Below are 22,976 nucleotides of genomic sequence, written 5' to 3'. Positions count from 1 at the left end.
GTCCTGCGGTTGTGCGGGTACGGCGGCCCGTCGACTCGTCGTTTCCAAATGCTCCATCCGGCCATATTCTCGGTCACGATGGAGGAAGAGGAGCGTTGCGTGCCCCGCTAACACGGTTATACTATAGCGAGTGTGAAGTACGTACAGGCGGTTGGATGCATTTTCATTTCCAATCCAGTTACGGATGCADGTCTCGTTGAACGTTTTGATGCTGGCGAGAAGGACATTGCTAACGACGTTTATCCACACTGAATGCTTTTAGCTCAGTGTTCATATGTTGGGTTAGGGAAGTTGTTTACTGCATTTCAAGTAGCAGAACTTTAATGAAGAGCRCTTCTGTTATATCTGTCTGAAATATGAATTGAAATATCGGTTAACAGTTGAAATGATATATTTTCATGTAATGTATATAAAGACTCATGACATTTTTCTTACCATCTGATATTAAATGAGACTAGTTTTTTATGTTTTAGGTCAGGTTAGACCAAATTTAATATGGCCTTAATATATATTCATACGCACAATAAAACTTTCTCAGCACCACTGCAATATGTGCAGCGTTCTTTATTTCGGCTACAGTCAAAAAGCACCAAGGAAATTAAGTGGTGCTCCTGGATTGGCTGGTTTGCTAACGCCAGCTATTAGCATGTCACTGAAGCTAATCTTTAAAAAACGCGCCTATGACTCAGACGTTAGCATTGCGGTTAGCATTGCAGCTTCCTAAGCTGCTTTTTCTTTTCATTTCTTTTCATTATATAATCGCCACAGAAAAATCTGTGCCTCTTTCCGTAACGACTGGATGTTGCCGTAGCGTTTATGTTTGACCAGAGATAATTTTGGCATTTCTAACTGGAAACGGGAAAATGACCGAGTTTCGATATTTATCGGTAAAGAGAAAAAAAAGAGAGAGAGAAAAAAAAGGATGAGAATTAAAAAAAAAAAGCACTTTCTGTTGAGTGGAACTCTTGTTGAGGTTAAATAGAGAGGAACTGTGTAATGAATCAAATTATAGAGCAACAGGAATTGCACTTTTTTATGTCTGTTTGCARAGTTAACATTTCGAAACCTCTTATTTTAAAACACTTTTTTTTATTCACGTCCGCATGTCGATGTCTTCCAGTGATTCAGAGGGTCGCAAACTCTGTAAAAAAGTGAAGGTGGACCCCAGCTCCAAACGCGAGGGAGCGGAGCTGCTGCATTACAAGTGAGTCACCAGGCGCTCAGCCGGACGCCACACACTCTCTTCACACCTCAGTGCATTTTGGAAAGTAATGTCACTTTTGMATCATTCACCACTTACTTCTGGGGTGTGTGTGTGTGTGTGTGTGTGTGTGTGTGTGTGTGTGTGTGTGTGTGTGTGTGTGTGTGTGTGTGTGTGTGTGTGTGTGTGTGTGTGTGTTTCTTTCCAGAGATGGGACTTTCCACACAGAGTACAACAGACCTGCTACATTTAAGGTTGGGATTTTTCGCATATTAAATTCGCTGCATGTTGGTCATGATGACTCGGCTATGTTATGTTCTACACTCACTTTCTGTGTTTAGTTTGTTTTATTGCAATATTTAATGGGGGATGTTTTATATTTATCTGATTGATACAGATATTGATTGCAGCGTTTTAGTATCGTTTTGTGTTMATCTACTCAAAACTTGCAGCAGTTATGCGGATAGATCTAATAATTACGTATTGGATGGCGCACACAATAAAAAGAATATATTGTTGGTTCTTATTAAAGCGGCTCAACATGGTGAGTTTGATTTGGTGAGATTTGTAGATAAAAGTTTATATAGCTTTATTCAATCAATCAAATGTTATTCGTATAGCRCATTTCAGCAGCAAGGCAYTTCAAGGTGCTTTACATAATTAAAGAAAAAAATAAATTTATTGTGACTTTAACTTGAGAGATACTTTTACATGTTTTCAAAAGGTATAGCTTTAGACTTTCCCGTCCAACATCAGTGTGTAACCTCACAAATTCACTCCTTGAATAATGTTTGAAAAAATCCCACCAACTCTCTCCTAAAGCTTTCAAACTGTTACAGCTGTGAATGGGGAGACGACAACATCAAGCTCTCAAAAGCTTTTATAGACTTTTGGCAATGTAGTGTATTTTCACTATAGACACACACACAAAATAACCTTCTTCAATCTCACACCCACAAAGCCGCTTTCCAGCCCAATAAACGGGACACATAAAGAGATATCTGCTGAAACGAYCGCGCAGCACAAGCAAAAATGTGTGTGAAATATGGCCAGAGTAGGACCTGCCTGTAGTTTATCATCGCTTGATAAGTTTAACAAGGTGTGTTGAAGTTAAGATGCACTTATGAACTTTTTTGTGCTGTAAAAAAATCATTCATAAATGCATTTTAAACTTCTCTTTTTGTGCAGGCAACTGCTACAACCAGGAGATTTAGAAATGGAGACCTCGCTTTATCCTCTGGATTTGCTTATGGGGATATTTGGAAAACTGCAACCTGTAAACTAATTTAGTTTAAGTTTAGGCTTATGTAACATGGAATCTATTACTTTTTTGTTTTTTTCAAAATGCAACACTAACTTATAATAATAATAATAATAATAATAATAGAAAAAAGCAAACTAAATTTGCTCCACTAYTTCCTCTCTTTCTTGATTTAATCAGCATGGATGCAGATGTGACTCTTTAATAGCGGCTCTTTGCTTTTCCAAGAAGCACCAGAATAAATAGCAACACGGTAATTTGATCTGCATTTAATAAAGCACGGAAYGCTTTTATTGCGTCAGTTCACCGCACAAACACAGAAATATTATTCGAGCTGTACGCTTTATGCAACAGATTTTATTCTGTGAAGSAATCCAAGTCTGTTTTGCTAAATTGCTTAGGTTTAGGAAAGTTTTAAGTTTTCCTCTGAGTTTCAGGACCAGTTACGTAAAGGTCTTGTTTTTTTGTCGACTCGGCTGCTGTAGTTTTCACCTCGGTACATRTAAAGATGCATGTGGGTCCATTGTGCATCCTCCCTCAGAGAGGTATGATTGAAACTACCGAGGAACAAAATGTGAAGCCAGTCTGGAAGAATAGAGTTTATTTGGCAACTTGACGGGGCTGTTAGAGGAAAATACTGACCAAACTAAATCTGTAGCTGATTTAAAGGTCTTGAAAACCTTGATTTMAAAAATGTATTTTGTCACACACGCCTCTCAAAGTTTATTCATTTCCATTTTCTGCACTTTGTCACAATAAAACCACCAAATTAACTGTATTTTTTTAGATAGTTATTGGATAATTGAAAAATGGACAGAAAAAAACAGTTTTTGTTGGTTTGTTTCAAAGATGTTTTTTTGCAAGGAATCCGAGGTATTCCTTGCAGTTTTTTGTTCAAATACTCCTAAGACTRAGTCCAACTGAGTGTTTTGATTTTTATCTCGACATAAGTACAGCTGTCAGTGAAGGCCACTCAGGCTTGTCAGAGACTCGGAGAGAACAAAAAGTATCATAAAGAGCAAAGAACGCAGCTGAAAGCTGAGGGACATCACTGTGAAGGAGTTTAAAACGGAGCAAAGCTATAAAACATTGTCCATTTTATGGAGTATGGAGTCTTTTAAGGGACATATCAATGCCACAATGCAGATTATTGTGACGATTAAACGGATAAAAACAATTGTCTGCAGATTTTTCATTTAGCCACTTAAGCCTATGCAGTATAAAGAAAGACACATGAACATATAATATATGTTATTTATTTATTTATTTATTTATTTATTTATTTATTTATTTTTTACTGAGTTTGAGCCAGGTGAAGGTAAAACTGTCACTTTAGGAGTTTTGTGTAAAACATTTAAAAAAAAAAAATTATTTTTTAAATTGCACAATGTTTTTTTTTTGTTGTTTTTTTTTGCCTGTGTACGCCAATCAGTGATTTATCAACTACCAATTAGTTGATGATTATTTCAATATCRATTAATTCCACTTCAGTCCTGTAGTCATGCTAGCATGAGTTGGTCAAAACCCAAACCTAAAATGACACACACACAAAAAAAGATGGGATGGATCTACGCTCTCCATCCAATCTGACTGAGTTGAAGTTTTAGTAGAAAGAAGTAGGGAGGAAACAATTCAGTCTTTAGATGTGCAAATCCGATGGAAACATTACCCAAAAGGTTTACAGTTATAAATTAAGATTGAGGTTTTCTCCCACCCTACAAACTATTGCGACACAAAGTGAAAGAACACAAAGGCCTGCTGCACCTTTCAGTTTTTAGCAAAAAAAAAAAAAAAAAAGTTGAAAATTGTCATTCTTCTTCCTCTTCAGGTTAGTGCTAATTTATGCCACTCTGTCACAAAAAAAAAATCCCAATGGAATATAATAGCTGTAACAAGACGGAATGTCAGAAAGTTTAAGGAATGTGAATAGTTTTGCAAGCCGATACTTGATTTAAATATTCCAGGTCTCTGCTGCTGAATGAAATATTTCTTGCCGCCTCGTTAAGACATACTTCACATCACATCCACAGCAAACATGACCGTGTTGAGCGCTAAAGATCCCGTTTCACTGCRCTGAATTCAAATTARGAGCMACTTTTACAGCGTTAACACAAATTACATTGTTGTCCGCAGCATGGTTTTGTTTGTAGTGTAGCCATTGCTTCGACACATTCTGACTTCTTTTTTTTTTTCCAACCTCCAGTCTATGGTAGCATTTTTAAAGGACCCGTCAGGACCGCCGCTGTGGGAGGAGAACCCCGAMGCAAAAGACGTCGTCCACGTCGAAACGGAGAAAGTAAGTAACGACCTTGATGAACTTTTTAAAGATTCTAAAGCAGCAACTGCTGCGTTGTTAAACGCTGGGTTTTTTAGCTGCCGTGATCACAGGACTCCCGCCGAGCAGACTCCTCTCCTGTCTAGTTAGGGGAAAAAAAAAAATTGAGGCGAGTTTTTGCGTTTGAAGCCAGTGGAGCGTCGTTTCCACCCGTGACAGATGTTGGTCTTCGTGTCCCCAACCTCACGAGGACGGAAACCGTTTCCACGCGGCTGTCTGACGAGCGCCGTCATCAAAACACCTCCGGAGCGYCGTAGCGAGCGCTGCATGCTGAAAGGCCTTCCGTTTAATCAGCAGCAAGCCTGACAGTTTGGAGCAGCTCTCCAGCTTCCCGCTGTGGGGCTTCTTGAAGATGTCAACTAGAGATTGTGCTGAACGTGGCGTTCTGGAAGTTGCTGAGGTCATGATGGTGATTATGAGGAGAGGAAACTGTTAGGAGGGCTCGTGCATCTTCACTCTAAAAATCCGAAAGCCTTCACTTTGTTAGAGACGTGTCTAAAGATTTTTATTTTTTTTTTCCAGGACTTCAGAAAGCTGCTGAAGAAAGAGGAAAGACCCGTCCTCATTATGTTCTACGCTCCCTGTGAGTCTCCGCTTTACTGTTTTACATTCACAATTCCCGATGTTCATTTTGTTTAATGCGTTGACCGTCTGCCRGTAAAAACAACAAAACGCCTCGGTTCTCACTTGGGGAGAAGACTAAAAGTGAATTAAAAAGTTTTCTGAATTCCCTTTTTTCTTCTAAATTCGACCCCGGAGTCCTACATCAACCTTTTTAAATTGTCTTCAGCTCATAATGAGAGAGGAGTTGTTGCTTTAAGAATATTAGTTCACATAAAAACAGCAGGATGTCGCCACTCTGCCCTGAACCAACATGTTTCTGCTGAACTCCTTCAACAGTTCGAATGGGCAGCATCCATATGTTAAGGCAGAACATCTGTTAGCACATCTGAAATAGGTTTGTTAAAAACTTTTAAATAATAAACATAGCTGTTATTGCTGTAAATCAATCTCTCTTTATAGGTTTTCTTTATGGAGCATTTTTAAGAAAGATGAAGATATCAAATTTTAAGGTGAAATTTCAGAGGTCATGATTTCATACCATTACTTAAGCTGCACTGTTAACCCTTTCATGCATGAATAATGATCCTTTGTGTCAGGATTTTTTCCCAAATTTTATTTTTATTTTCTTAAGGCATAAACAAAAGGTAGGAAAAAATTGTGTTAAAAATGTTTTTTATTTGTTTTTAGGTGATCAATTGTAATTTTCTCTAAATACAAAGTTGTTATTTGAAAAATGCATCAGTAGTATTGTTCTTTAGGGTTTATCTGATGTCACAATATTTTTTTACCTGCAAGAGTCGTCTACAGTGAAGGACAAGTGCCGTCTTGTCTGTCTGCCATATTGGATTTAACAAACATAATTTCTGCAGCTGATGGCCAGTAGTTTATAGTGTATTTTATGATGCATTAGTGTCCACTTCAGTGGTCTGTGTGCATTTATAACATAAAAATCCACAAGAAGCAGAAGAAAATGGCTTTTAGACAGCTGTCCACTGTAGTGACCACTATGCATGAAAGGGTTAATTACACACAATATTCTGGCAGTTGATTGGACATCAAAACATCTAAACTTTCCAAATTAATGATTTTATAAGATTGCCTCTTGGTTAATATCCACGTTTTGACCTGTGGTGTTGTTCTATCTGCAGGGTGCGGCGTTTGCAAGAGGATGCAGCCTGTTTTTCAGCAGGCGGCCACAGAAACAAAAGGCAAATATGTGAGTGCGTCGCCTGTCCGTTGTGTTATTGCAGCAAGTCTCCACAGTCTGATCCCGTTCCTTCAGTTTTTCTGCAGATTAAGAAAGCATAAAACTTGTTAAAGTAGTTCAGACCGCCTGCCGGTCTTAAATACGAGACTTTTTGTATTTTATTTAAGACGCCATCAGATGTGCTCTGTAGGTTTTAATGTTTAATTACCCAGATTACCTTCAGATTAAATTCTGAGACTGTACCTGATTTATATTTGATCTGAGTTTTAGCACAAAGATCTATTCAGAGGTTTGTCTGTCAGTCTTTTCAGACATGTTTTTAATATTTTTGTTTCCGTCTGGTTTTTAATTTGTTCCTTGTTGAGATTTTTCACGTTTTGTCACCTTACAGCTTACAAACTTCACTGTATTTTATTGGGATTTTATGATGGACCTGCACAAAGGAGCACTGAATGATAAACAAAAGGAAAATTGAGCATAGTTTAGTAGAAACTTTACACAAATAAAATCCCGAACAGCGTGCCAATGTGTTGATCTGTGGCCGTTATGTCCTCATCGGCAAAGTCCAAACACTCTGTGGCGGAAAACTTCACGCAGCACTCTGTGTGTTTTTCCACAGCTGAACATAGTGGTGGCAGTATCATGATGTGAGAAACTGGTTGCAGATTCACCTGATACCAGGAGAACAACCCAAAACACGCAGCCAGAGTTAGTGAAATAACTTGGATAAAAGCATATACATGTCTAGAATGGCCCAGTCAAAGTCCAGTCTGTAACAAAGTTTAAAAGTTTGTTCATCCAGGCTCTCTGAGCTTGAGTTGAGAAGATTGGGTAAAATTTTTTTAGTCTGTCTGTGTGCAACAGACAGAACCCAAAAAGCTGCAGCAACAGGTTTTCTAAAATGCATCAACTTTGCATCCGGATTACAGATGTATGCCGCACTTTTCAGATAAAAAAAAAAAGCGGTTCATTTTCCATTCCGCTCCGCTCCACACCTACATGCTACTGTATCCAATTAAATCTCAATAAAATCTATTAGTTTGCGATCGCAGCGTCTCACCAAACAGTTGGCGTTACTCTTTGCAAGGCAGCGTTTGTAGACGCAGAATTTATTGACTGCGTTTTCAACTTGCGCCTTTATCTGCTGTTATTGACTAAAGTCCTTCCAGTTTGGCTTTACAAGATCTATAAAGATAAAATGCCACTTTAACCTWCTTTCTTGTGTTTAGTCTCTGCCTTTGTCACGTAAAGTGAAATCTAAAATATTTCCCCATCTTGAACTAAACACAGTCTTTCTTTAAAAGTGATGTAAAATGGAAATGTGGTATTTTAATACTTCACCTGCAATATGATTTTATTTTTTTTGTGGTAACTTTAATCTGTCTTTTTTTTATGCAAACTGACCCCAGCTTGAAGAATATCTGATGTAGCACGCTACTGATGCTAATGGAGATTACAGTAAACATAAACAATGACACGTATTTTATGGCTAACATCTCAAAGGATTCAGAATCRCTCTATATTGAGAAAAGGCTGTGAATACTTATCTAAATGGGATTTTTATTATTTTTTTCGGTATTCTATTTTTAGTAAATTTGCAAAAAGAAGCTCTTTTCCACATTCTAATTATGGGATATCTGTGCACACAATTTGGAGGAAAGAAAAGATTATTGCRATGTGGAGTGAGGCCGCAGCGCGGCACATCGTGGAGAAAGCGAAGCGCTGCGAATATTTTCTGGATGCTCTGCTGATTCTCAGAGCGCCGCCGCCGCCTCCCGCGTTGCTTTGAAGCGAACGAMGAGTGGGAGCTTAACCAAGTTGTGTAACCCATTTCACGTCTCAGTCAAGGACGAGGGAGAGCGCGTACGCAGCATCCGATGTGTTTCATTAAGTCTGACTGAAAAGAGAAGGGAGAAACTCTAAAGATACTGCGGGGAAGTTGTTTTATTTCCAGTGATTGGATTCACTTCGACGACGCTCTCATCACGTTTCCTGGTGCAGAAAAGGAAGAGTTTGGCATGACTCTGACATTTATTTTTTCTCTTCGGCTAATTGTACGCCTTTTGCAGTTTAGTGCAACATTTGCTTTGAGCTCCTGCAGAAGCGTCGGTCGTTTTTAAGTGAGATTTTCACAGATCGCGTTGGAGAATTGGTTGGACTTTTCTGCAGCTTTCAGGTTGAACCTTAGATGATCAGTAAAAGGTGCTCTCTTTCGAAATCACCTTGACATATATATTAATGACGCTGTTAAAAAAAAGTGACTTTTCTTTTCCCCGAACAACCTCGAAAGTTTTAAAACCTCACTCCTTCCGATTGATYCTCAACTTCTGAGCCTTTTTCTCTCCATTATTCTGGTCTAAAACATCTACGAGACGTCTCTTTTAATGTTCTCTTTCCGTTTAAACTCTTCTTCTTCTCTGACGGTGGCTAACCGGCTTTGATGTCCTTTCCTYCTTAGCCTCCGCCGTCACTTTTCATCCCCTCCCTGACAACTCACGTCCCGCTTTTCTCTGGCTCTCTCTGATTTGTTCCAAAGGTGCTGGCAGGGATGAACGTTCACCCGGCTGAGTTTGACGGCCTTAAGCAGGAGTACAACGTCAAAGGCTACCCGACCTTCTGCTACTTTGAGTAAGTTGAGTCATCTCCTCGTTAARCCTCGTCTCGAGGCTCGGCCGCTCGCTTCCCAGGCCACTTCAAACAGAAAACGTAATCTGTTGAACACAAGCGGGTGGCAGAAGGTGGCAGACGTAAACCTGAAAGCGTAGACTTCAAGTGTTGGTTACTTCACTCCGAGTATAGGTGAAGTTTTTATTTCTAGAAGCACTGGGCTCCTTTGGAGGAAATCATTGTAATTTGGTGGGACTAAACAGTATGCAGCGGTTCCTGGTTTGAGCTTGTGCCTTTCCTTGGTTTGTAACTAGTTACATTTACTCAATTAAATTTACTTAAGAGTTTTGAGAGTATTTTTATTACACTGTACTTTTTACTTCTACTTCAGTCATTTTATTGTGAAGTATTTMTACTCTGGAGTAAATTTTCTGGATTTTCTTCCCGCTGGATAAAGAACAAACCAACATTTCACCAGACACACACCTGCAGGGTTTGGTTGAAGTTTCGTCAGTTTTCTACTGAAACAAACTGATTTGGAAAAAATTTATTTTGCCCGACTTTATTTTTTGTTACTTATATAAATTATTGTCCTTTAAAGTACCAAAATTTCGACTCAGCTTAATATTTTAGTCTATCTGATGCTGTAATTTTTTAAATATTAAATAATTGATAATGTGATCAGTTATCAGTACTTGAGAAGACTTTTTATCAAATAACTCTTTTAGTCTTGAGTAATTTCTTGAATGGCTACTTTTTACTTTTACTTGAATAAAAATATAAGTAGTGCTGCTCTTTCTTTAGTACAGTTTTTGGACACTCTGCCCGCCTTTGCTTGCAGCATCTCTAAAGGTTGAAGCATATAGAGGTCTGTGGAAATAGGTGGTGCTCAGTWTAAATGAATGGTTACCACGGGAGATTCAAGAGTTTAACATGGATGAAAGAATTAAAGCAACACACCAGGTATGTTATTGACAAGGGAATAACATCATAATGTGATAAAAAGCTTTAAAAAAAGTTGATTTTACATAATAACCCTCCTTTAACATCTTTTGAGTTTTCAAAAACATTTGATATCCAAGTTTCCAGGGAACTTTAAGAGATAAAGGAGTAAAATAAAAACTCCATATAAACAATTTTTGTGGTTTTTTTTTGCTTTATTCAATATCCACAGTGTAGATGGAGACCAAATGAAAATGAACACAAAAGAAGGGTCAAAGAAAGTCCACTGCACTGACATGGCAGGCAGGCACCCGAAACACTTCCTAACTATTCGATTTCCAGGATGCCAGCGCGCGCYGATCCTTATTTCTCCCCGCTCCAGCTTTTTCTTCCCGCTCCGGCTTTATCATCCCCATTTTCACATTAAACACTCTTTCTTTCCAGTCTGGCCTTTTAATTAGGCCGGGACTGATTAAGTGCCTCTGTGGTTAGAAATTGCGTGCTCTCCTCCTCTCTTCCTGTACATCTACGCATCTCCCTCTCTCATGTTCGCCCRCCCCCCTCCCTCCCTCCCGCCTGCTGCCGAACCGGAGCCAGTCTGTTAGCTGGAAGTGCATTAGTGTCTGAGCAGAGCTAGCTAATGACCGTCCGAGTCCACTGGCTTCAATAATGAGCTCCTGGCTGATAAACTGCAGCTAATCACAGCAGAGTAAATCAGCATCAACACCTTCAGTTATCTTGCCGCAGCACCCGCTGCTAGGAAGACCAACTTTTTCAAGGTCTTTTAATGTTTTCAGTCCCGGCAGTGGAAGAAAGTGTGCTTCCCAAGAGTTTAGCCAAACCTAAAAAGTTTATTTAAAAATTTTAAAAAAAAAAAAAAACATTCAACCTTTCTACCCTTGCTTTGTACTCCAACAAAGAAAAGCCGCTGAGACCGTCAGCCGGGGGCGGGGGGYTTATGTCAAAACTTCCTCGGCATGATTTTGCGGGGTTTTATTGTACTTTACAGCTGGAGAGATAAAACCGTGGAATACAGAGTTGGTCATAAATCTCACTGATTGAATTCCAAGCAAGCCACTCTTTCCTCCCGCGGAAGTYGCTTCCCCTAAAACGCTCCGAATGCAGGCGAGTGCGATCACGCATCGCCTTTAATCACATCCGCTCTTATGTCCCGGGAGCCTCTGGCTGCTGTCGTCACCACTATCTGTGTGCGCAGAGTCGCGGTCTCCGACGCCGACCCTGTGATGCTGGGCTGGGACGTCCAGGTGAGCATCTCTGCCAACATTTAGCCAGAGAGGCTGGAAAACGGAAACTTGCTTAAGTTTTTTTTATAGCTTATTTTTATGCTGTAAAGCATAGAGCTGAAACGATTAATCGTGACGAATCGRTTACTGAAATAATCAGCTAATCAGTCAACTAATTTAGTAATCGATTAATCATTTACTGGAGTATACAGACTCAAAAGAAGGGCATTTGCTTAAGGAAGAGCAAATTCTGTAAATTTTGCTGTCCAATAATCAGGAAATCTAAATAATTATCACCTCTGTTGATAAGTCGAGCAGAAAGGACTGAGCTTTTCACAGGAGTATTATTATTTTTTGTTTAGCTGCAGATRAATCCTTTGATGCAAATGATCGATTGTTCACTGAAATAACTTTTTGGTATTTGTTTCCAGGCAATGAAATGTTTACTTTGTCATTTTAAAAGAAATGGAAAAACTACATTTTCTTATGCGTTTCTAAGGTTACATGAGATGAGGTGAAATGAAACCTCTGCTGAACGTACAAATGTTTTATTCGATTAATCGTCAAAATGGATTATTCTGATGAATGATCGAATAAAAATCGGTACAGTCAATTATTCGTTTCAGTAGTCATTTAGTCAGATTGAGACCAAAATGATTATTTTAGTCGTTTTGGTCACAATCTGACTAATCGTTATCATAACCATTGCAGCCAACGATTATGACTAAAAATAATYGTTGGCTGCAGGCCTAGTGAGGAAACTCTCTTAATCTCACTTTAAATGTTCTATATTGTCATTTCCTCTACTTCAGTGCACCTTCAAGCTTAAAATGCAAACTACTATACAATGAAAAGCATACCAAGCATSTCAAAACTCCCCCTAAATTCAGAGTTTGACTTACTTAAAGCCATAAACTTTGATGTCATCTTTTGTCCACATTGATTTTAGTTTATTTTTATGCAAATTCTACAGAGTTGAGGAACTATAGTGCTGGCTTTAAAAAAAAACCATACACAGCATTGGCGATCAAACAGTGCTGATCTCTCAGTTATCTTTTCATTGTGATGCTGAAAGAGCACATTATTCCTCCTTATGTTAAACATTTCAGCGGCTGGTAGGAACACTGAAGAAATTGCAAGCTTGCCACTRACTTTTTTTTTTTTTKTTGCATCAAGCAAGTCATTTTCAGAAACTGTGCATAATTTGGTGCTGTTAATACGTGGTGGTTAATCAGAAGCCTGGACCGTCCGTCTGTATTGTCAGACTATTTCTGGAGTTTCTTCGAGTTTCTTCACATTTTGTCACTTTGCAACTGCAAACTTCCAGCATAGGGATTCATGTTAAGCTTTTCAGGCTTATTTAAACTACAGGAAAGGAGGTTTGARTTGTGGCAACTAACTTCATTCAGTAATTAGTCATTTTTTTACGAATTGGGTAAAATTTATTCAGCTGCTGACTTAATGTATCCGTGGTCATCTTCTTATCTTYCAGGAAGGGGAAATTCCTTCATCACTATGAAAACTACGGCGCTACCCCAAAGGATATAGCAGATTGGCTGAAGAAGTGAGTATGATTCATAACTCAACCAGCTGCTTTTTTTAAGTGTTTTTTTTTAGTAGGTGTCCTTGAAGTTGCTGAAAATGTAGAGTTCAGACTAGAAACCGTTTTATGGTCTACTAATTTAACTAATAAAACCCAGCGTCTGAGAGTGAATTGACTCCGTGGAGCTTGAGCGAATCTCCCTCTTTGACTTTCTGTCATCACCTTCTTTTCTCTCCTGCTCTCTTCATCACACCTTTTCTTGCCTCGACTCCCCTGGCACACCTCGTCATGTTCTCATCAATCTACACCTTCTTTCACTTTTTTTTTTGCCACCTTGTCTCACCATCGCTGCCTGTAAGTCCCCGTCTCTGTCTGGAGAGAGAACTCAGCGGTGTTCGTGGAGCTGCAACCAGCCGGTGCAAAGTACGGTTTTACAGCCAACAATAACGACGTTTCCATGGCGAATGTACGGAATAACTTTGTCGATATTCCACCGATGTCGGATTTTGCAATCGCGGTGTTTCTATTAAATGAGAAGCGCAATTTAAAAAAATCACACATAAGTTTGTTCACATGACAAGTTGTTAAAAAATTAGGCGCCTTCATCCTCTTATCACTTCCTGTCGTATTCTTCGKAATTTCCGCCTGTAGTAATATCTGGTTGTTGATCACATGACTTGTGTGATGCGAAAAAGTGTTGCTAATCTAATTTTGCAAAATACGCAAATTTTGATAAAGCCAAAAGAAATCACCTCATCATAGCGCAAAAAACTTTATTACAAAAAAAGCAGGTATTTTTCATAATTGCTCTGCTTCTCAAGCGAAACTATATATATATAATTCCTGTTTTAACGTCATTGGAAACCTTCCTAGAGGCTACGTTGTCATTACAAATGTTTAGATTTTTCACTAATGTGAAAACAAAAACACCATTTTGTGATGTTTCCATTAAATAACAAATGCAATGAAAAGCACATGTGAATATGTTTGTTCACACAATAAGTTATTTCATTTTTTTTAGTGTGTTTCCATTAAGCAAATTTAGTTTTGTAATTTCAATTTTGCAATTTTAAGTCCAATGGAAGCACATCTAATGTGACACAGGTACACTAGCTAGACTTTTTAACTCTAAAAAGTATTRAACGAATACTTTTTAGATCATTATAATTATAAACAATTCTGCTTGTAATTATTTATAAGCAGAATTGCCTGAAAATGCCTCGGCTATGCGACAGTGAAGTTAACAGAAATCCTACCATATTTAACTCGATAATAATCATGGATATAATAAACTAACCTACCTCTCACCTTCCAGTTTTTCCAGTTTCCATATTTAAAACCCACTGTGTAAATATCTGCCATAAAGCCAGCGTGTATTTTATATTTTAAAACATCTTAGAAATGTAAAGGTTCAAGTTGAAAAAGCGTGGATTCCTGTTATCGCTACATGATAAGAAATACTCGACCACTTTGAACCAAAAGGCTGTGATTATTCCTCTGTCACTGTGAAGATATTCCTTCAGATGAATTCACCGAAGCTCACCTGTTAAAAATAGATCATTCATTTGCATATGAACAGATGTGACCTCTCGGAAACCTCATCACATTTCTGGTTTGTCATCTCAAAGGATTTTTAAATTTTTTTATTTTTTGCATGGAGATACAGGAGATGAGAGCAAGCTGAAACCGGGGGTTTAATATAAACTATATTCATAAACTTCACAGGATTTTTGCAACACTCTTATTTTTCACCTCTAGTTTTCATTCCCTCCTCTCTTCCCCAAAGTTTTGATTAAATTTCCCGAAACATCATATTCAGCGGTTTAGTTTTATTTTCGTATTTTAGTTCCCTTCTCAAGTTTCTCTGCTTTCTACTGGGCCAAATCAGTGTAGCTTAGTAACAAGTTATGTAGTTCCTAATTSAAACTATGTTGATGATGAATGCTTCTGTGTGTTGTTAGACTTGTATTATGCCAGACTCTTGTTTTTACACGATGGAGTCTCTACGTTGAGTCATATTAGGCAACCAGGTATTAGTCTGTCAGCTACTGCAGAGGTCTAATTTTCCACAAATCACAAGKGAAATCTACGTATGATGGAGGAAAATATTGCTATATAGATTATGCTAAATTAACATTTTCAGGTAATTGTTCATTTTTACTTTTACTGTAGCAAATGCAGGTTTTTCTGCAACTAAACCAGAATTAATGAGGCTTTTTTGAGTTATTCTGTCAAAAAAAAAACATGTGGATCACAACGCTCACGTTGCTGGTAGCGTTGCATAATCTCATGCTACGCTATGCAGACTCTCGCTCTGCACTGGTGAAGATTCACTTCAGTGGGCTCAGGGTTATAACTGGCTCCCGCTGATGACTCAACCTACTTTCTAATTATATACAAGAAATTATTCGACCGCTTGAAGGCACTCGCCTGAGACGTAACGACAAGTACAACATAATAATGCGCGCAAAAATCAGAATGTAGCAAAAACAAAACAGATACATTAAGATAGGACTTGTCTTGTTTTTTCACTTTTGGACTCATAAGTAAGGATTTTGATTAACCCGTGAATAGAACAGACACTTCCTTTGTTACTGTTTTCACCTGTAGTGATCCACGTTTTGGGAGCGTAGAATGATCATTGTCTTCTGCTTTTATCTGTGACTTTGCTACAAGTTGATCTTGACTTTCTGCTTCTGGGATGTATGAAGTGTCCATTTCCTTGAATTGATCTCTCTGCATTTGACCTCGTGAATCTTTTCAGGTTTGTGAATTTAGGAAAGCAAATCATCTACTTTCCGAGTTTCTTCACAGCATACTGTAAATTTTTTCCCCCAGTTTTCTTCAGCTCGCGTCCCGGCCTGGTTTCAGTCGCTGAGCTCGCTCAGTGGATCTGCCGTTTCTCCTCTGGACTCTTCAGCCAGTTTTTCCCCTCTTTGATTCGCTTTTGTTTTTCCAGCCCAATTGTGGACCGATTCAGAACTTGTTTGACTTTTTGCTGAGTCTAATGCAAACGTCACCCCTGAAAATACCTCCAGACTTTTTTTCTTTTTTTTTGTCTGGCTTAATTAGAGAGTAATTAAAGTGGAAGCAGCTCCCATCTGAATACCAGTTTATATTTCAGCTTCATTTGTCAGTTTTTTCCATGAAAAAAACCCAACAAAACTCAATAGAACTCAATTCCTTGAACTTTTCCTCCCACTTTTTATGTGATCAAGTTTCATAAACTTGTATGTTGAATTTGTTTATTAAACAGCTTAAAATGTCGATATTTGGCTCCAAATATTTAGATGCGGGGAATATTTGTCCAGCACTCAGATGACCGAGCTGAGTGTGAGACGGACTCCTCRGTCGAACTCGAGGGCTTCGGTTACGTTACTCTTGTAGCATTTACAAACAAACTCCCGTTTGTTTGTAAATGCTGTCCAGCCACTTGTGGTTTTTGAAGAAAAACATTTTTTTTTTCTTTTAAAATGATGTTTTATTTGTGTACTTGTTCATGGAGTATATTGTTTATATCACTGTCCACTCAATTCTGGCGCTGCAGCTCTGGTTCCTGTCATCGAGGTGGGGCTGCTTAGTTTGTGTGTGTGTGTGTGTGTGTGTGTGTGTGTGTGTGTGTGTGGGGGGGGGTGTTTTGACACATTGGGTGGATTGTAGGTTACAGCTGTGTTTGATTCCTTTCTTTTTCTCTTTTATACATATATATACATATTTTGTTCATACAGAAAAAAGACCAGCTGGATTTAATCTGCTTTGCAAAATGGCTTCCGGTCCATTTCCTTATGCTGTCTTCTTTCCCGTGGTGTTGCAGCCCTCGGCCCCCGCAGCCAAAGACTCCAGAGGTGCCGTGGTCGGAGACAGAYTCGCCGGTCTTCCACCTGACCGATGAGTCCTTTGACAGCTTCCTGGAGGAACATCCTGCGGCCCTGATCATGTTCTATGCCCCCTGTGAGTAATACARCATGAAGACACAAAGAAGAGAGGGAGGAAAGGGAAAAAAAAGAAAAGCACTGCCCATTAGTGGGAAAGTAATAAATCAGTCGCAAGGAAACATCTTTCACTTATCTTTATTTACTGGCTCTCTCTGGGTTTTGCTCTGTAACACTAAAGCAGTTGTTGTTCTTCTTTGACCGAGGGACTGGATTGTCCCCGGAAGGACTTTTACCCTTTGAGGCCAAAGTTTCAAATCTCCGCCTGAATATTTTTGCTTATTTTCATTGTACAAAGTTCTTTAAATGTCCTGTGARTAAATATATTTGCCCATTTCTCCATAACAAATGGAACTAGCAAGTTATTTTTCAATTGACTGGCTATTAAAAGATTGTTTAATCAGATTAAACTGAAGTAAAACATGCTGCAAATTGGGGGCAAAATTACCGTAATAACCTGATATTGTCTGGAAAGYGCAACGTCTCCCCTACCAGAAACTGTAGGAATTTTTCAGACAGCATCACAGAGTTAAGTTGGCTTGTAAAACTGTTACCAGTGACACAKTTAGCCTTGTAAGGGTTAATTAATGGTAGTGAGAATTGTTTGGACTGTAAGCAGTCTTTAGTTATTTGTAAGCACAGGGTTTACCTTGTTTTGAGCGTTAGAGCTGGAGTCACKTTTAAACAAGGACGCCTCATTTAGTTGGTCCTCCCGCTGGTTTATTCTATGGTTTTTATAAATGATTATGCATTCATTCATGCACCCTCAGTGTGCATTCACGCCAGCCCTGTTTAGTTCGCTTTTGTCTAAMTAGTTTGTCTGCTTTGAAAGTCTGGTTTGTTTTGGGGAGGTGTGAACGCATAATCAAACTCCAGTGCTGTCCAAARAGGCGAACTCTGACCCGCTGGTTTATGACTAACGCTAGTGGGAGAAATGTGGTCTGTGGTCTTTTTCCCAAAGATGAAAGAGAAATCTTACAACCGCTGAAATTTGATCCCACTCCATTGTTGTTTACATTTTGTGAAGAAGGAAGCTGCGCTCGTGTCTTCTGAAGTTTTCCTGTCGTTTACTTCAGTGGTTCTTGGTGCAGCGCCACCACAGGCGAGGAGGTGAACAGGTTTTTCCAAAGGGTTTAGATCRTGTGACGCAGTGAAAGCAAACCACGTCAACTGAACATGTTGCAATTTTGGTCCCCCAGTCGAATGAAGTCTACTGCACTATGACCTCTAGTCTCTCTTCTTCTGTCGTTAAATATTCAACATTCCTTCATTGGAAGCCAACACGGATAAAAGAGCCAAGAATCGACATCCTTTTGATAAGTCTAGTGCTTTAAAACTCCACGCTTAGCGTCTCCTGCTTTTGTGCTAAACTTTTTGACAGTCTGAAAATTGTCTCATCTTTTTCTTTCCCTCCACCAGCAGCCCTCATTGTGCAACGGAGTGCATAGTATWATCTTGAGAATGTTTTCAGCAGTAAAAAATGTGCAGCATCCAGTCAAGAGGAGCTTCTCGCTCCTTCCTGCCATGGAAAACATTCTTTGTGCAGTTTTCCCGTGGGTTCAGCTGTTATTTAGTCACACAGATAACATCATTTCGCTGTCATGTGAGTTTCTGAAGTTGGAGAAAGGAACCAAAGGAAGGATTGGAAATGGGGGGGAGGAAAACAAACTCAAAGCCAGACCAAACGCAGGGAATTCGGAGCGAAATCGCTATCCATCACATACGAACCCCTCAACATCCCTGCACCTCGCTGTCGCCATATGGTTCATATAAGCCCGCTTGTCGTTTCTGCACATGCTTTACATTTCCATTCAGGCACCACACACTGTTGTTACGCAGAACTCTGTGACCCTGCCAGACTTTTTTCAACTTCCAGACACGACTTACTTTGATCAAACCCTCCTCCTCCTCCTCCTCTTCGTTGGGGAGCTTTCTATTCTTCTTGTTGTGACATATAGCTATAAATTATTGATAAAGAAATCCACATTAAGCTAGACAACAACATCTTAATCATGATGCTGCTATTTCTGGATGATCTTTTCTTTTACGCAAGTCTTGCACCTCGCCCCCCCACCATCAGTTCTTTCTCTGCATATTTCAGTCTCTATCCTGTAATGACACATAACGAAAAACAGCCACACCAGTTCAAGCCTCAACAAGGATCTAACAAGTTTATTTGGGGAAAAAACTGTGAYATTTTAASATATCATTTTGTGCTTTTGGTGGCTTCCTTCTAAAAGCAATGAACTCGACTCAGAAATCAAACTTTTCCACTGAAGTACAGAAAACTGATCTTTAGGCCTCACATGTTAGATTCAGTTATTANCTGTGGTCTTTTTCCCAAAGATGAAAGAGAAATCTTACAACCGCTGAAATTTGATCCCACTCCATTGTTGTTTACATTTTGTGAAGAAGGAAGCTGCGCTCGTGTCTTCTGAAGTTTTCCTGTCGTTTACTTCAGTGGTTCTTGGTGCAGCGCCACCACAGGCGAGGAGGTGAACAGGTTTTTCCAAAGGGTTTAGATCRTGTGACGCAGTGAAAGCAAACCACGTCAACTGAACATGTTGCAATTTTGGTCCCCCAGTCGAATGAAGTCTACTGCACTATGACCTCTAGTCTCTCTTCTTCTGTCGTTAAATATTCAACATTCCTTCATTGGAAGCCAACACGGATAAAAGAGCCAAGAATCGACATCCTTTTGATAAGTCTAGTGCTTTAAAACTCCACGCTTAGCGTCTCCTGCTTTTGTGCTAAACTTTTTGACAGTCTGAAAATTGTCTCATCTTTTTCTTTCCCTCCACCAGCAGCCCTCATTGTGCAACGGAGTGCATAGTATWATCTTGAGAATGTTTTCAGCAGTAAAAAATGTGCAGCATCCAGTCAAGAGGAGCTTCTCGCTCCTTCCTGCCATGGAAAACATTCTTTGTGCAGTTTTCCCGTGGGTTCAGCTGTTATTTAGTCACACAGATAACATCATTTCGCTGTCATGTGAGTTTCTGAAGTTGGAGAAAGGAACCAAAGGAAGGATTGGAAATGGGGGGGAGGAAAACAAACTCAAAGCCAGACCAAACGCAGGGAATTCGGAGCGAAATCGCTATCCATCACATACGAACCCCTCAACATCCCTGCACCTCGCTGTCGCCATATGGTTCATATAAGCCCGCTTGTCGTTTCTGCACATGCTTTACATTTCCATTCAGGCACCACACACTGTTGTTACGCAGAACTCTGTGACCCTGCCAGACTTTTTTCAACTTCCAGACACGACTTACTTTGATCAAACCCTCCTCCTCCTCCTCCTCTTCGTTGGGGAGCTTTCTATTCTTCTTGTTGTGACATATAGCTATAAATTATTGATAAAGAAATCCACATTAAGCTAGACAACAACATCTTAATCATGATGCTGCTATTTCTGGATGATCTTTTCTTTTACGCAAGTCTTGCACCTCGCCCCCCCACCATCAGTTCTTTCTCTGCATATTTCAGTCTCTATCCTGTAATGACACATAACGAAAAACAGCCACACCAGTTCAAGCCTCAACAAGGATCTAACAAGTTTATTTGGGGAAAAAACTGTGAYATTTTAASATATCATTTTGTGCTTTTGGTGGCTTCCTTCTAAAAGCAATGAACTCGACTCAGAAATCAAACTTTTCCACTGAAGTACAGAAAACTGATCTTTAGGCCTCACATGTTAGATTCAGTTATTAYAGAAGCGCTACTTACTACTAAATTAAATGGTTTAAAAAAAAACATTTTGTTTTTCATGTTTCCTGTGTCCAGATTTTTTTTCTGTGCTGATTTTTTATTTAYATTTTTTGCCCCTACTGTCTTCCAGATCCTGCTTTTGGTTGAGATTTTGGTTCCAAATCAACACTTGATTATCGCAGTTGAATTCTGTGAATTGTCCAGGTGGGGACAGATTGGGGTCAGATGTCAAACTAACAAGTCCTGTAAATGCAAGAACGAGGCTGGGAGTTTTATGGCAACTAATTTATCTATAAAATTATTTTATTTGTTTATTTCAAACAGGTTTTAAAAAWACAAGAGCAATCAGTGGGACAGAGAAAAACGTATGCATACAGAACCAAGWACAAAATATTTAGTTTATCGCTACTTTTCTGTTCAATCCCTTATCTCAATGTAATTAGATATATTACCCACTGACTCGTATCAAAATGTGTAAATTAAACCATGTTATAATGTTCAATATAAATAGATATCACTCACACTACTAGTCCTCACTCCCTTTGCTTTGGTTTAAGTCGTAGATCATGACTGTTTGGAAAGAAAATACGTAAGAATGGAAATTTGTTGCTGATAAAACTAAATATTTGCATCATGGGTTCCTGCTGTTGGTGTTTAGACGAAGAATCATTTCGCCACAAACCGCTGGTTTCCTTCCAGGGCCGTTTAGCGTGTAGCAAAATGATCACATCACTTCAGCTTCCAGAGGTCACTGACAGGGTGACCAAAATCATGGTGCATTTTCTTTTCTCCCTCCCMTCTCTTCCTTTCTCCTCTATTTTTAGCCTAAATGTGCAGAGAAGTGTTTGAGCGAGTGTCTGTTTGAACGATGCTGGGAGCAGATTGCTCCACTCTTTTCCCGCTGCGGTGTCGCAGCTTCACAGATGCCTCCGCTGCACTCGACTCTCCCCCGGAACAGCAGCCAGTCGTAAACACGCTCAGATCAAGGGCAGTCGGCTGAAACGAGCTTCATCAAATACTGTYGGCGCGTGCTCGGCATCCGCGCGAGTTGTGCGCGCGCGTGCCGGCGGCAAATCGAATGCATATTTCACACACCATGACAAAACATTTAGTGCGCACAATTGAGCTGCGTATCTCTTGTTTCTCTCTAATGGAGGCACAGACATGTAGCTGCCCGGTTTTGCTGCTTCGGTGCAGTGTCTTGATGGYTCTGCCGTCAGATTGAGATTAATGTTCTCCCGGCCGACGCGATCGGCTTGCATTTCTGCCCGTTTTCACTCTCCTCTGAAATGCACAGCAGGGGAGCTTTGCGTGCAACTTCTTGTGGGCCTCCAGTTCGGTGCACTGAGGGTGGGCGATTGTGTTCTGGACCAAAACAAAAGTTTCTTTCAGCCCGAGTTATTGATGCACYGAGTGTTGTTTCAAAGCTAATTATAGCTGCATTGTTTGATCACTGGGCCTCCTTAAACATTTTTTAACTCAAAATCATGGCTGCCGGCTGGATGAATGACTGTCCCAGTGCCCCGAGCGCCGGGCTTAGCAAGTTTTCTGGGGGAAACCTCCTTTCTACATAGTTAATTTTTATCGTMAAACTTTTTGGTAGCACTTTATTTGATGGGGTGTGCATAAGACTGACGTGACGCTGTCATAAACATGACATATCATCTGTCATGAACATAAAGGACTCTTTATGAATGTTTATGACTGTTGTCATGAAGTGTCATTCGGTAAATAATGACACTTTTAATGCAAAGTTGCTCTATTAGTTGCATTGAAAGTCCATTAAAAATGCCAATGTTGCATTAAATTGTCATTATTTACAAAATCATGCAAAGTTGGCACTTTTAATGGACTTTTAATGCAACTTTTAGAGCAACTTTGCCTTAAAAGTGTCATTATTTACCGAATGACACTTTATGACAGCAGTCATAGAACTTCATAAAGACTCGTTCATGTTCATGACAGGTGTTATGTCATGTTTATGACAGTGTCACGTCAGTCTTATGCACACCACTTCAAATAAAGTGCCACCAACTTTTCTGTCAGGCAAAGCTTAAGTCGGTCGCAGACATTTTCTGAGCATCCTGTGACTCAGAATGGTTGAGGCTACCGCTAACTAGCTGCTAATAAACCATTGCTAGCTAATTTGCTAGCTTTTTGTGCTTCTATTATTGGAAAGTGTAAATTATCATCAACCTGAACGATGCTACGTGTAATCTAGGCAAAAAAATAACAAAAATAAATGCTTTGCACTGCAATATAAAATGTGATTTTCTGCTCTTAAATTTTATTCATGGTGGTGTTAAGTTCTTTAAAAGTCTTAAATTTGAGTTGGTGAAACCTGCAGAAAAGCTTTTTTGGAATTGTCATTTAGCTTGCGTCTTTTCCCAACACCTCCTGTAAAACGGTGGAACCTCCTTTTTATTGTAACG

General features: G+C 39.4%; 1 protein-coding gene across 1 annotated transcript in view; it reads left to right on the top strand.

Annotated features, from left to right (window-relative positions):
- Positions 1 to 22,976, top strand: part of pdia5 (protein disulfide isomerase family A, member 5) — a 65,106-nt gene that overhangs the window by 19,667 nt on the left and 22,463 nt on the right. Inside the window, exons 4-11 of the mRNA XM_008435393.2 lie at positions 1,121 to 1,204; positions 1,410 to 1,455; positions 4,666 to 4,758; positions 5,320 to 5,380; positions 6,510 to 6,577; positions 9,105 to 9,196; positions 12,854 to 12,925; positions 16,719 to 16,855. Coding sequence (XP_008433615.1) covers positions 1,121 to 1,204; positions 1,410 to 1,455; positions 4,666 to 4,758; positions 5,320 to 5,380; positions 6,510 to 6,577; positions 9,105 to 9,196; positions 12,854 to 12,925; positions 16,719 to 16,855 — 653 coding nt within the window. The remainder of the gene's footprint in view (positions 1 to 1,120; positions 1,205 to 1,409; positions 1,456 to 4,665; positions 4,759 to 5,319; positions 5,381 to 6,509; positions 6,578 to 9,104; positions 9,197 to 12,853; positions 12,926 to 16,718; positions 16,856 to 22,976) is intronic.

Source organism: Poecilia reticulata, linkage group LG2 (assembly GCF_000633615.1).
Source record: "Poecilia reticulata strain Guanapo linkage group LG2, Guppy_female_1.0+MT, whole genome shotgun sequence".
NCBI lineage: Eukaryota > Metazoa > Chordata > Actinopteri > Cyprinodontiformes > Poeciliidae > Poecilia > Poecilia reticulata.
This window is presented reverse-complemented; position numbering and strand designations above follow the sequence as displayed.